Below are 13,023 nucleotides of genomic sequence, written 5' to 3'. Positions count from 1 at the left end.
GAATAGGTATAGATCTAAGAAGAAATTCTTCTCGGAAAAGGTTGTTTCCATGACCTGTAGACAATGAAATAATATTGAGCCGTCGATCACAAACGCTTCTAGTTAATGGTTAATTATAATAAGTAGTTTTTGTCACACGTCATGTTCTCATATAAAACCACTCATAACCACAGAGGCAGTGATCAGTTGAGAATATCTAATCAGGGTCTAAGCAAGTCACTGTACAGGTAATTGTAATATTCATTGCAATTGATAAGTTGTGAGCATAAGCCCGCGTTTTAGAAGTGTTTTTAAAATACGCTCCCTTAACTTCGTTTACTTATCGTTAGTACGGATAATTTTTATTATATTAAAATTTAATTGAATTTTATTAGTGTGCTTAAAAATATTAAAGAAATACTTAAAGTCGGTCTCTTTTCTTAACCGGTTATTTTTGAAAATACGCGCTTAACCGCGTCTTTACTTAACGTTAGTACGGACGCTGTCTATTAATTTTAAAATTTATTTGAATTTATTACTTAGTGTTCATTAAAAATATAAAAGTAATACTTAAAGTCGGGCTCTTTTCTTAACAGTAGTAAACAGTTATTTTTGATAATACACGCTCTAAACCGCGCCTTTACTTAACTTTAATACGGACTGTTTCTATTTGTTTTTACAATTTAATTTAATTTTGTTAGTGTTTATTAAAAATATAAAAGTAATACTTAAAGGTGGACTCTTTTCTTAATAGTAGTCGACGGTTATTTTTGAAAATACGCACTTTAACCGCGTCTTTGCTGAATGTTAGTACGGACTGTCTATTTATTTTAAAATTTAACTTAATTATATGTTAGTGTACATTAATAATACAAAAATAATATTTAAGTTCGGACTCTTTCCTTAGAGCAGTAAACGGCTATTTTTGTTTTAATAATAGTTAAAATTCTACTTTCATAGAAGTGTTCATAAATATATATAATACCTAGGGATACATAAGGCTAATCCTAATTCTTAACGTAGATATGGAACGGTTATTTTTATTTTATTTAAACTTCGAAAAATTAAATTAATAAAAGAAAGTGTTTATTAAAAGGAACATCCTTAAAAGTGAACATTTTCTGAACTTGCGTATAAAACGATTTTCGTATTCTATTTAAGTTTCGAAACCTCTACATTATTATAAGTGTACGCAAAAAAATATAAATAAAATAGGGCACTGTTACATAGCTCTATATTTTTTATTTGATGCTTAGTTTAGAAAAGTTTTATTAATTAGTTAGTGTAGATTAAATAGAGGGGAGATAATATTTAATGCAGCATTTTGATTTGTTTCTTAATAAAAGTAATCTATGTGATAATATAAATAATTTTGTGAAGTGCAGTTATGTTTAAATAGCAGTAAATTAGCAGTTAATCTTTTCTCTTATACCCGTGAATCCCGTGGCTTTTATTTGTCTAGCTCAAATCACAATACATTGCGAACATGTATAAGTATCTTTTCGAATTTATAAATGATATATAATTTCAAACTGTATAAATTTAGTATAATTATAAACGTGTCAACATATTTTATAAAATAATAAGTGAACAATTCCTATCATTCAAAAATCCACAAAAACATAAAAGTAAACATTATTTTGGAAGCACAGTCAATTACTCAAATACTATATATTTTATACATACATTTAAAATAAGCGCATATTAACTATTTAAGCAGATAAACATATTCTTCCAGCAAAACCATTCTCAAAATGAAGAGCTTCATCGTATTCTGCTTTTTCGCCCTCGTGGCTGTGGCCTTCGCGAGGCCTGGAGAGCATTACACCGACAAGTGGGACAACATCAACTTGGACGAGATCCTCAGCAACAAGCGCCTCCTGATACCCCACATCAAGTGCATCTTGGACGAGGGGAAGTGCTCGCCTGAGGGAAAGGAGCTTAAATGTGAGTACATTTAAAGAGATAGTTATTTATGGTGGTGTGATGTTATCAAGTATGACGAGATTCTTAGGAACTTAGTAGAAAGAAAATGTTCGCAAGAGGGAAATTATGTGAAATGTGTGAACATTTAAATGCATTATACTCTTTATTGTGCTGAGACTATACTAATTTAGATGAGGTTCTCAGCAACAAGCGATTCTTAATTCCCACCACCAAATGCACCGTGGGGAAAGATGAAAGATGCAACTTAACGGTCGAATAGAATTATTAGTTGATAAGGCAGAACTTTCCTTTCATTTGGAGTTATATAATATGTCAACTTAGCATCAATTGCAAAACCTCTTATTCGTAACGCAGTCAGTGTTTCAAAAAGTAAAATCTTTCTTAAGGATCCAAAATTTTTTTGTTATAGAAAAATATTTATTTATCATTTTATTTATACTGCCAAGGAAGAGTTGTCTTTATGTGAGTATTTTTATCTTTTCTTACCTTTATGATTTAACCTAGGGTCACAAACTCGTGCGCAGTATTGCATGCGTCAACGAGAACCTTGACATAAGCTATTGCTGAGAAAATACAAAACAATATTTGTCAAGTTATAAAATAAATAATACTAAGCGCACTTAACATATTGGATTGTATTGAATGTTTACATATAACTTTGAGTAGAAATCTCAATGAAATGAACTTGTATACAGATATTTGAACTATATTAGTAGATTTATTATGGCGGCACTGCACTATTTTTCGATTAGTATACAAAATCTAATTACTTTCGGGAATATTTTATCTATTTCGGGAATTATTTTAAAGGTAGAAATGCAAGCTTTCATGATTAGACGTTAGTGGTACCACAGCCACACCTATTTCTCCCTTATAACAATGCAGTGTAGGTTGTGATTTTGTTTTGAAGGGTATGATAAGGCAGAACCACCTATACGAGGAGACTCAAAGGGCCGAGGGCTTCAGTCAGGACTCCAATCTCACTTGGGGTTGATTACAGATGTCCATGGGCGACAGTGGTCACTTACCATTATGTAGACTGCATCCTCATTGTCTACTATATTATATAAAACATTCTACACGAGTTCAGATCAAAGGTGCTATAAATTAGTGTTATACATCATTATTAGTGTCAAAGTGATTAAGTAGAGTAGGTATTCTGAGTATACATTCATCTGGTACGTAGTCACTGTAATAATACTGTAATATAATTAGTGAGTGGAATTGATACGTTTATTTTTATGCACATATTAGTAGGCACAATCCTTATTTGGGTTACTTTAGTGTGAAAGTCTTTTACGATTGAAAAATTAATAAAAGCCGTACTAAGAGACAGACAAAATAATAAAAACAATATTTTATAATGATAATATTATGTCGAGCATATAGAAGTTTATTAGAAAAACTGTTATTTCCAAAATATGACCCAACACTAAATTTTTTAATTTTGAAAATGGCCACAGGAGAACGAGAAAACAAACTATGAAATATAATAAAATAAAATTCACTCCAAAAATATACTTTTTATTATATCGAATCATTGACAAGAATGACAAATCAGAAGAAGTAAAATAAATATTTTTCAGCTGCCAGCTTTATCATATACAACCTACTTGAATATTATACATTATGAGAGGCTTGGATTTGGATTCCAACACATTACCCTCCGTAATTATCCAGTGAATATTATTAAGCTACCGATTCCATTTTTATTATTATAATTGATTTGGTAAATTCCCATTTTGTAAAGTTTGTGAGTTGCAGTTACTTTACAGACAATATTAATAAGTTTATTTTATTTGCCTTTAAATAAAAATAACATTCAACGACAGATATAACTGTAGCCTACATAAATCTTAAATATTTTTACGTACAAATTACGAAATAATTAAACAATAAAACAAATACGGAATTTAAAACTTCAGTCTTGTATTTTTTGTGTTAAAATTAACTTTTTGCTATTGTCACGATCACTTAAACTTCGATTACTAAACCTCATTTCAATATTTTCGGTAGTTATTATGTTTAAATTAAAGTTATTTTAAGTAAAATAGGGTAGTACACAGGGTTTTAGGGCCGCGTTTTATCAATTTCACAAATTAAAATTTAAAATTGGTTCTTGTACCTAATATAAGATACTAATATAAGTTTTTACGTGATTGATGCAGGCAATTTATTTTATATAGGGGTGGACCGTTATTACCTGTTAATTTTCTTGAGCTCATTCATAATTTATCTCTTTTGGGAGGTAATTTATTGGTTACTTTATTGAATTTATATACAACTATACATACTTATCTGAGACCGCTTAGTCCTCTGGGGTAGCGGCGCATCTGTGGCCGATCTCAGGTAGAAATCTTATCTTATCTGTGGTTAATTGCAGACCATGAGTAGTAGTAGCTACGTACCATCAGGTGGACTGTATATTCGTTTAACACTCCTATATTATATAAAAAAAAACTTATTACTAAATGTTTTATGTTTTTTCTCAGCTCACATTCAAGAAGCTCTGGAGACTGACTGCGAGAAGTGCACAGAAACGCAGAAGTCTGGAACCCGTCGTGTCATCGGCCACATCATCAACCACGAGGCGGAGTACTGGAACCAGCTCACCGCCAAGTTCGACCCGACCAAGAAATACGTCGCCAAGTACGAGAAGGAGCTCAAGGAAGTTAAGGCCTAAGAACCTGGGGCAATATAGAGTAGTTCGAAGTATTTCTTCCTTATTATTGTAATGTGATTTTGTTGTAATAAATTATATATTTTGGCCATATAACTCTTTTTATTTCTGTTACTAAAACATAGTTAAGCGTTTGGACATCATATATGTGTGCCTAAAAACAAACCAAAAGTAAAAGACGGCGTATAACGTCAGATTATCGGCCAAATCCTTACATCATCAACCACGAGGCGGAGTACTGGAACCAGCTCACAGCCAAGTTCGACCCTACCAAGAAATACGTCGCCAAGTACGAGAAGGAGCTCAAGGAAGTTAAGGCCTAAGAACCTGGGGCAATATAGAGTAGTTCGAAGTATTTCTTCCTTATTATTGTAATGTGATTTTGTTGTAATAAATTATATATTTTGGCCACATAACTCTTTTTATTTCTGTTACTAAAACATAGTTAAGCGTTTGGACATCATATATGTGTGCCTAAAAACAAACCAAAAGTAAAAGACGGCGTATAACGTCAGATTATCGGCCAAATCCTTACATCATCAACCACGAGGCGGAGTACTGGAACCAGCTCACCGCCAAGTTCGACCCTACCAAGAAATACGTCTCCAAGTACGAGAAGGAAGCTCAAGGAAGTTAAGGCCTAAGAACCTGGGGCAATATAGAGTAGTTCGAAGTATTTCTTCTTTATTATTGTAATGTGATTTCGTTGTAATAAATTAAATATTTTGGCCATGCCACTATTTTATTTATTTTTTCAAAATTATTATTAACAGTAGAGGTATATCAACACAGGTATCACAACAATTATTACTCAGTTATTTCTCTTGTGTTGTACACATAAAAAATACAAAAGTGCAAGAAAAGTACTTTTTAGGGTAAAAAGTAAAGAGTAAAAACGGAACCCTAGTACTAAGACTTCGCTATCTGTCCGTTTGTCCGTCTGGCCGTCTGTTCGTCTGTCACAGGGCTCTATCTCTGGAACCGTAATAGATAGACACTTGAATGACAATACAACAAATGATTGATAAATGAATAGAAAATTGACAGAGGATGCATAATGGTGGCTGCTATAACAACAAATATGAAAAATAAAATAAAGTTAAATATTAAAGGTGATCTCCATGCAGCAAGCCAGTATTTTTCGGATTCTTTCGATTTAACTATTAAACCGAACTAGAAAGACAGTGGAAATTTTACAATACGTTTACTACTATAACTGCTATTATAATAAATAAATACAAATAAGAACAATAAAACATATTTTAATATGGTTATATTTAAGTAAAATATAATGAACATCTGGTGGTACGAAAGCCTCTATATGCCAGTTTGACTCGTACTTGGCGAATTATTGTATATTTTGGTGTGTTTATGAAATGATATGAGATGTATGAAAGCGGCAAACCTTACAGCCAATAATCATCGAGGAGTATATTATCAAGTAATTGCATGATGCTATTAGGTCATTTAACACTAGAAAGACGGGAGCAGTCATTTGACCGGATTTTCAATTTAAAAGTTTGTTTATTCCAAAACTTTTTGACTAAGTTTACTGATAATTTGTGACTTTTATTATTATGAAAAGAATCCTAAAAATTCATGACCAAAAGATTCTCAGGGTCTTTATTTACCTTTTAAAGTGCTGATATACCGACAAAGACGGCGACAGTCATTTGACTGCTGTAACTTAAGTATTGATTATAATTGTAATATGAGGGTGTTTTTGTAAACATTTGAATGGTTATGTTTTATTAGTCAGTCGCTAGAGTAACTGCCTTCATATAGTACGTATTATTTAGAATATTGTGAATAAATTAGTATAAAAATGTCTCGAAGACTAGATAATAACGAAATACTTCATTTATTGCAAAACCTACCAAACGATCAGTCGGAATGTGAATCTGAAATTGCAGTACTTGACAGCGATGATGACATTGTGTTACCTGCTGTTAGTTCGAACTCTGATAGTGCAGACTCTGACCCAGAAGATCAGGTACCCCTTTCGAATTTACGTTACGTTAATAACAATAAACGTGTTCGTGGCAGGGGTAGGGGTCACCGTTTGCTTGCCTGTACTGCTCACGAGCAGGATCGCCATTACACGGCTACAGACGGGACCACATGGGCACTTCAGACGGTATCAACTCCAACTGGTCGTCGGGCTCGACAGAATATTATTACTGAGCAAGCAGGACCTACATCATTTGCAAGAAGGAATTTCAAATGAAATGTAGCCGACGCATGGAGGGCTGTACAACAATTTTTTAACATTTTAGATCTAGTAGGAATCAATTCTTACATTATATATAAGAAATTTACAGTAATAAAAATAAAACGGAGAAAATTTATTTTGGATTTGGCGAGTGTGGAAATAATGAAATTGAAACAGTACTTTCCGGTTCTGATCCTTTATATGTAGAACCTATGCCTTCAACTTCTCAATCTTCGTTACCGATTATCCAAGAGAACCGAAAAGGGCGAGAATGTTATATTAGTAAATGTAAAAATAAAACTAATAAAGTATGTTATTCTTGTAAAAAGCCACTTTGTGGTTCTTGTAATGAAATTAAAACTTTTTAATGTAAACATTGCAATTAGATATGTTAAATAGTATAAATTATGAGCATTATATTACAATCATTAAAGTTCATAGTAGCATTTTTTATACAAATAAAGCATTTTCTGAATATGAGTACTTGCAGTCATTTGACCGCCCGCCGTCTTAGTAGGTAGTTAAATTTTGCCGTCTTTCTAGTGTTAATTACCCTATTTATTTTTTCTAAGCAGAAAAAATATTTCCTGAAAGCTTTCACATATTACTTTTCTATTATTTCAAGTATTTCACAAAATTATTTCAAAGTAACTCTTGTGGTAAGCATGTCACTAGTATATAAATATTAATAAGTAACTTCCTTATCAAATTAAGTTTGAAACCTATTTTAAAAGTTGACTCATTTGTATGCTTGCAATTAAACAAATATTTTGCCGCCGTTTACTATAAAGGACATATTTTTAAAATGATGTCATCATATAGGAAGCTTTCGGACTAAAAATAACGAAAACCTCAAAGCTATGTGCATTATTCCCACCACAATTCTACAAACAATTGGCCAAGTGCGTGTCGAACACGCTCATGGAGGGTTCCGTACCACCAAATTTTCATTTATTTTTATTTTAACACTTGAAAGCACTATTAGTCATCGATTAATAATGTGGTAATAGCAAAAAGCATTTTTTATTTCGAAAGATGATGAGTTTTATAATCAAGTGATATTTGAATACATTACTTAGAAAATTACCGGAACGAGATAAAAAATAATTTATTTTTTCGCGAATTTGGTTTTAAAGATAAGATACTCAAACAATACGTTTCGAAGATTACTTATTAAGACGTTTCAATTTAGTACTCTTTATAGTGTTAATGTACATTTATTTAATTTCCTAAAAGTTAGCTTCTTACGTAAATGCATTATGTGAGAATTAGCACTGCGGTGTGGTGTAAGTTTATGTGAATTCGCACTCAAACACAGAATAAACATAAATAACAAAACCAACCAAGTCACCAATTATACAATAATATAAGAGTTATTGTAAACATATAAAGAACCAATGTTGTATCTCGGACCTGTATTGTACCTACAGGTCTGAGGTAATTATTTAAATATTTCTGAAAAACCAGGGAGAGCTCTGAGACAGTACAATAACTAGGGGCTGACTCCACGAGGGGCAGCCAGGGGCGCCACGCTCAGGAGGTTACAGTTTGCCCAGACACATAAAAAAATTAAAAAAAATCTAAGTCTATGGTTCGGCCACAGGTGTTCTTCTATGATATTCCTTTCTTTTCTGAACACTATATCTTTTTACGTCCGTTATCATTCCGAATTATGCCTACCAAAGATCTAAGTGAGACAATTTATAGTAGGTAGAAATTGACAAATGACAATATTTGATATGTAAAACATTGAATAGATTGATTATTAATAATGGGCATTAGAGCGTGAACATCTTGTTTACATATTACATATATTATATACAGTCGATAACCTTTCTTTTTTACACACTAACAACTTTTTGCAATCTTAAAAAAATGTGCGGGTGCGTTAACCACTATATTTTTATATAAAAAAAAAATACTCGATATAGAATATAAAGTCGAAAAATTTTCCGATCTGATTAAAAGTCTGACGCAGAATGCTCGGTCGTACGGCAAAATGACGAAAAACAAAAAGTTAAGAAGCTTTACTTAAACGGTTACTCACGGTAACCGCACATTTTACTGAAACTTTTATAGAGGAAATCTCGCGGACAACGCTTATTTTATTTAAACATTTAAGTTCACAAAATTGTTAATTTATCTTTGAATTTATTGATTTTAAAGGTTATTTTTTCCGTTCCATTGCGATTTTTTTTCGAAAAATTTTGTTGGAATCGTCCAGGCTTTTGTTACGGTTCTTTATCCAAGACTTCTGGATTGGAAATTGGTTGTCACTTTAAATTTGGTAATATTGAAATTGAATACTATACAATCGTATAAAGGCTTAATACCTGATAGATCAGCACGATGTTTTTAAATGCATATAAATTTATAATAACCCACAATTGGCCACGTGGCCACTACGGCCTTTTCTATTCTTCCTGTAGCAAAAATGGCTTATAAGATAAAATGGTATCCGTATAAAATTTCAGAATAAACTTAATCGAACCTTACCGTAATGCCTCCTTATCGTAATCCAGTAATAACACAAAAATCTTCCTATATTTTTGTTTACAACACCAACGGCGACCAAGGAATCGTATATTCTCAGAAACAATTACCTACTGTCGCATTCAAGAATTTTCCATACGGTCGGCTATGACGTCTACAGTGTTGTGGGTCGATGCCTTTAAGGATACGATAGGTAAACCCGTTTCGGCCTTACCGGCAGTATGGAGTCGATGATCTAGTTACTATATAAAACCAGGGGCATACTGCGTTTTCATTGCAGTGTGACAATTCCTTCGTTTATTATACATCCGTAGCTGCCAACAATATAACGTAAGATTTTTTGACTCAATATCACTATTTACTTATAATTCAACAAGTGTGGTGGAGGATGGAGGAGGTGGTGGATTAAGTGGAGACTTGTTATATTAACAAAAGGATACATAACGCAAAATGTAGTGTTTAGTTTTGCTAACATGTAGTTGCAGGCATTGTTAGATTCTCTGAAAAGTAGTTTTGCTTAACTAAGACATTGCTATTGAGTTTAGTGGCGTCTTCAAAACGCGTCGCATTTTCAAAGAGATAAAAGCAGAATATTTGAAAATTTCTTACAAAACTTAGTTTAAGACAAGTAGGTAAGATAGATAGATAGGTATAAGTAAACATGAAGGGAAAAGAATATGTAAAATAATTATGAGACTAAAAACGCCTCATGAAAACTTTTGAAACAATACAATTTTTACCACCCAGTTTTGTCGGTAGTACATTGCTATTAGAAATTAGTCAGTAGCTAAAGATAAATGCAAACCTTACTCGTTCTCTAACCCCTTCAAACCAGAACACAGTAGCGCTTAACACTGCTGTTATTAGGCAGAAATAGATTGCTGCCGGAATAAGGAATACTACCACGTTTCTTCTAATTCTTTTTAACTTTCCTCAGAATGAACTTCATTATCTTCTTCTGTTTGGTCCTGGCTGCGTTAGTGAGCGCGAAGCCCGCGGGAACGTATACCGACAGGTACGACTCTGTCAACGTGGATGAGATTATCATGAACAAGAGGTTGTTGGAGCCCTACGTCAAGTGCCTGCTCGATCAGGGCAAGTGCACTCCTGAGGGCAAGGAACTCAAATGTGAGTGAATCTTTTGTTTAGTAAGGTTGTAGATGGTATGTAGCGGAAGTAACATTGCCTGTTTTCGCCATGTGACTGAAAGCTCGACCGCTCAATCGGGGGGCTCAGAGTTCGAATCTAAGACAAGTACTTTTGATTTTACAAAAGATGCACTGTGCGAATTGGTATTTTTATCATTTGAAAACATAACAAGATTTCGTATAACAAGTTAGTCTAATAAGGGTATTAAAGAAAAGAAAAAAAACAATATCCTTGCAGCTTAAAACTATAACCTATGTCACTTTGAAGGTGGTAGCACCCTTTGTGGCTCGACTCCGGCGGTACCTCCGCCACACCTATTTCTACCTAATAACAGCAGAGTGAAGCGCTGTTGTGTTCCGTTTTGAAGGGTGTGGTAAGGGAGACAGACTTTTCCGAGGCATTCCAGCGCAGTCCTCAGGGGTAGCGGCGAATCTGTGGCCGACCTCAGGTAGGAATATCTAATCCTATCTGGGGTTGATTACAGATAAACTTACCATCAGCTGGACTGCATGATCGTCTGCTACTCCTATATTATAGAAAAAAAACTCCCACAATTTAGACGAATCCACCGACACTTCAGTGTGTTAAAATGTGTCAAGCCGTTTGGGCTACAGAGCGTGCCAATTAATAAGATATACGCTCGAGAACATTCCCCTCCGCATTTGGGTAAAAAAGATAAAACAACATTGTCCTTGCGATTCAGTTTACTTACAGGAAATGTTTCGATCGTAATAAATGGTTTTATTACTATATTTGGTAAACAATTATGCTGCATGCTCGAGACACAAGAAGCGAAAGGTTTTATTCTGGTTTTGAACTTTTCAAAAACAATACGTCAGTTGACGATCATTCAAAATTAACTTCAGTAATAGCCTTCAACTGTTATAATAATTTTGTAGTTATTTTTTATAATACAAATATAAGTACTAGCATAGATAAAACTTTCGTTCCGATCATGATAAAATACATAATAAATTCTGGTTATAAAAGACTAAAAAACATGCTAAAAATATAAATAATTTTAACTATTTTTTTTTTATTATATTGTTTTGTATATGTGTAAAAAATCAGTGTTCTTTATTACCGTAACAGTCACCCAATGGTGTTGGTTACACATTTATCTCCCTTATCGGGTCTCTACTAAATTTTATTCACAAAACTACTTATACTTGCTGTGTTCCGTTTTGAAGGGTGCGGTAAGGGAGACATACTTTTCCGAGGCGTTCCAGCTTAGTCCTTAGGGGTAGCGGCGCATCTGTGGCCGACCTAAAGGAGGAATATCTAATCCGATCTGGGGTTGATTTCAGATGTCCATGGGCGGCAGTAACCACTTACCATCAGGTGGACTGCATGCTCGTCTGTTACTCCTATACTATAAATAATATAATACTTAATTAACATAGTTTATGCTCTATTTACAACAAAAAACTGTTTATTATGCAAAGTTTAATAACCCTAAGCTGTTACCAGAATTAACTGACGTTATGACGTCATAGGAAATTCACCGAGAGCCGGACAGTTCAAAACATCGGATTAATACAGTCACAAAAAATCGACATGATAAATAATATGTTAAGTTTTGTTTTTTGCAATATCCACCAGACATTGTAAGTGTTTGAATTTAATAAAGTAGAGCTTAAGCACTAATATGTTCTTAAATTATTACTAATGTGTTTAAAAATATAGATGTTGCGTAAGTTTATTGATTAAATTAAATATTTTACTTTATAACATTAATTTGTAATTTGTTATTTTATTGAATTAACCATGAGTCTCAATGATGCGCGTTGCACAAATTTCACTATTTCGGTTATACGTGTTTAGAGTATGGACTTCTTCCAATAATTTGCATGAAAAATGTCTAGTTCTGCCCCTGTGCCCTCCTAAGTTGTGGGTACAGTCCCGTGCCTTGTAATTGTACTTAAAAAGAAGTTTCTTAATACACTTTAACATCCCTCATGCCTGTTACATCTATAAAAGACATAAGTACCTATCTAAAGTTTTGTACATAACTTTATTTTTTCTTCCTTAACGACCCGCGTGGCGGAGCGGTCACCATACCGGTCTGACGCGCAGAGGGTCCCGGGTTCGATCCCCGGCCAGACACATATCTAAATTATGAATTTAGATTTCTGTTTCTGGGTCTGGGTGTTTGTCTATTTGTCTATGTGTGTGTCCATGGCACCCACGACACAGGGAATCCTAATGTGGGGCTGTGAGTGTAGAAAGTGTTTATTTATTTATTTATTTGTCACTACAGCGCACATCAGAGAGGCCCTGGAGAACTTCTGCGGCAAGTGCACAGAAACCCAACGTTCGGGTACCCGTAAGGTCATCGCCCACCTCATCAACAACGAACCCAATTACTGGAACCAGCTCTCAGCCAAGTACGACGGTGATAAGAAATACACCAAGAAATATGAGTCGGAACTTAAGAAAGCAAAGGCATAAAATAACTAATAATACAAATTGTTCGATCATATGAATGGGCGTGAAGACAAGATAATGTTAAATAAAACTTTCCAGAACAAATAGAAGATCCAGATTATAGTGTCTATGCTTA

The 13,023-nt window shown here is 33.7% G+C and overlaps 1 protein-coding gene across 1 annotated transcript; it reads left to right on the top strand.

Annotated features, from left to right (window-relative positions):
* Positions 1 to 70: 70 nt before the first annotated feature.
* LOC140752546 (uncharacterized) lies at positions 71 to 12,911 on the top strand. Its single transcript, XM_073086884.1, has 7 exons — positions 71 to 227; positions 1,718 to 1,926; positions 4,419 to 4,607; positions 5,122 to 5,238; positions 6,653 to 6,836; positions 10,249 to 10,439; positions 12,721 to 12,911. The coding sequence occupies exons 1-7, from the start codon at positions 142 to 144 to the stop codon at positions 12,909 to 12,911; spliced, it is 1,167 nt and encodes a 388-aa protein (XP_072942985.1). The 5' UTR covers positions 71 to 141.
* Positions 12,912 to 13,023: the final 112 nt, after the last annotated feature.

Source organism: Epargyreus clarus, unplaced genomic scaffold (genome assembly GCF_041222505.1).
Source record: "Epargyreus clarus isolate Ecla_fem2 unplaced genomic scaffold, WU_Ecla_fem_2.2 ptg000024l, whole genome shotgun sequence".
NCBI classification, from domain to species: Eukaryota; Metazoa; Arthropoda; class Insecta; order Lepidoptera; family Hesperiidae; genus Epargyreus; species Epargyreus clarus.
This window is presented reverse-complemented; position numbering and strand designations above follow the sequence as displayed.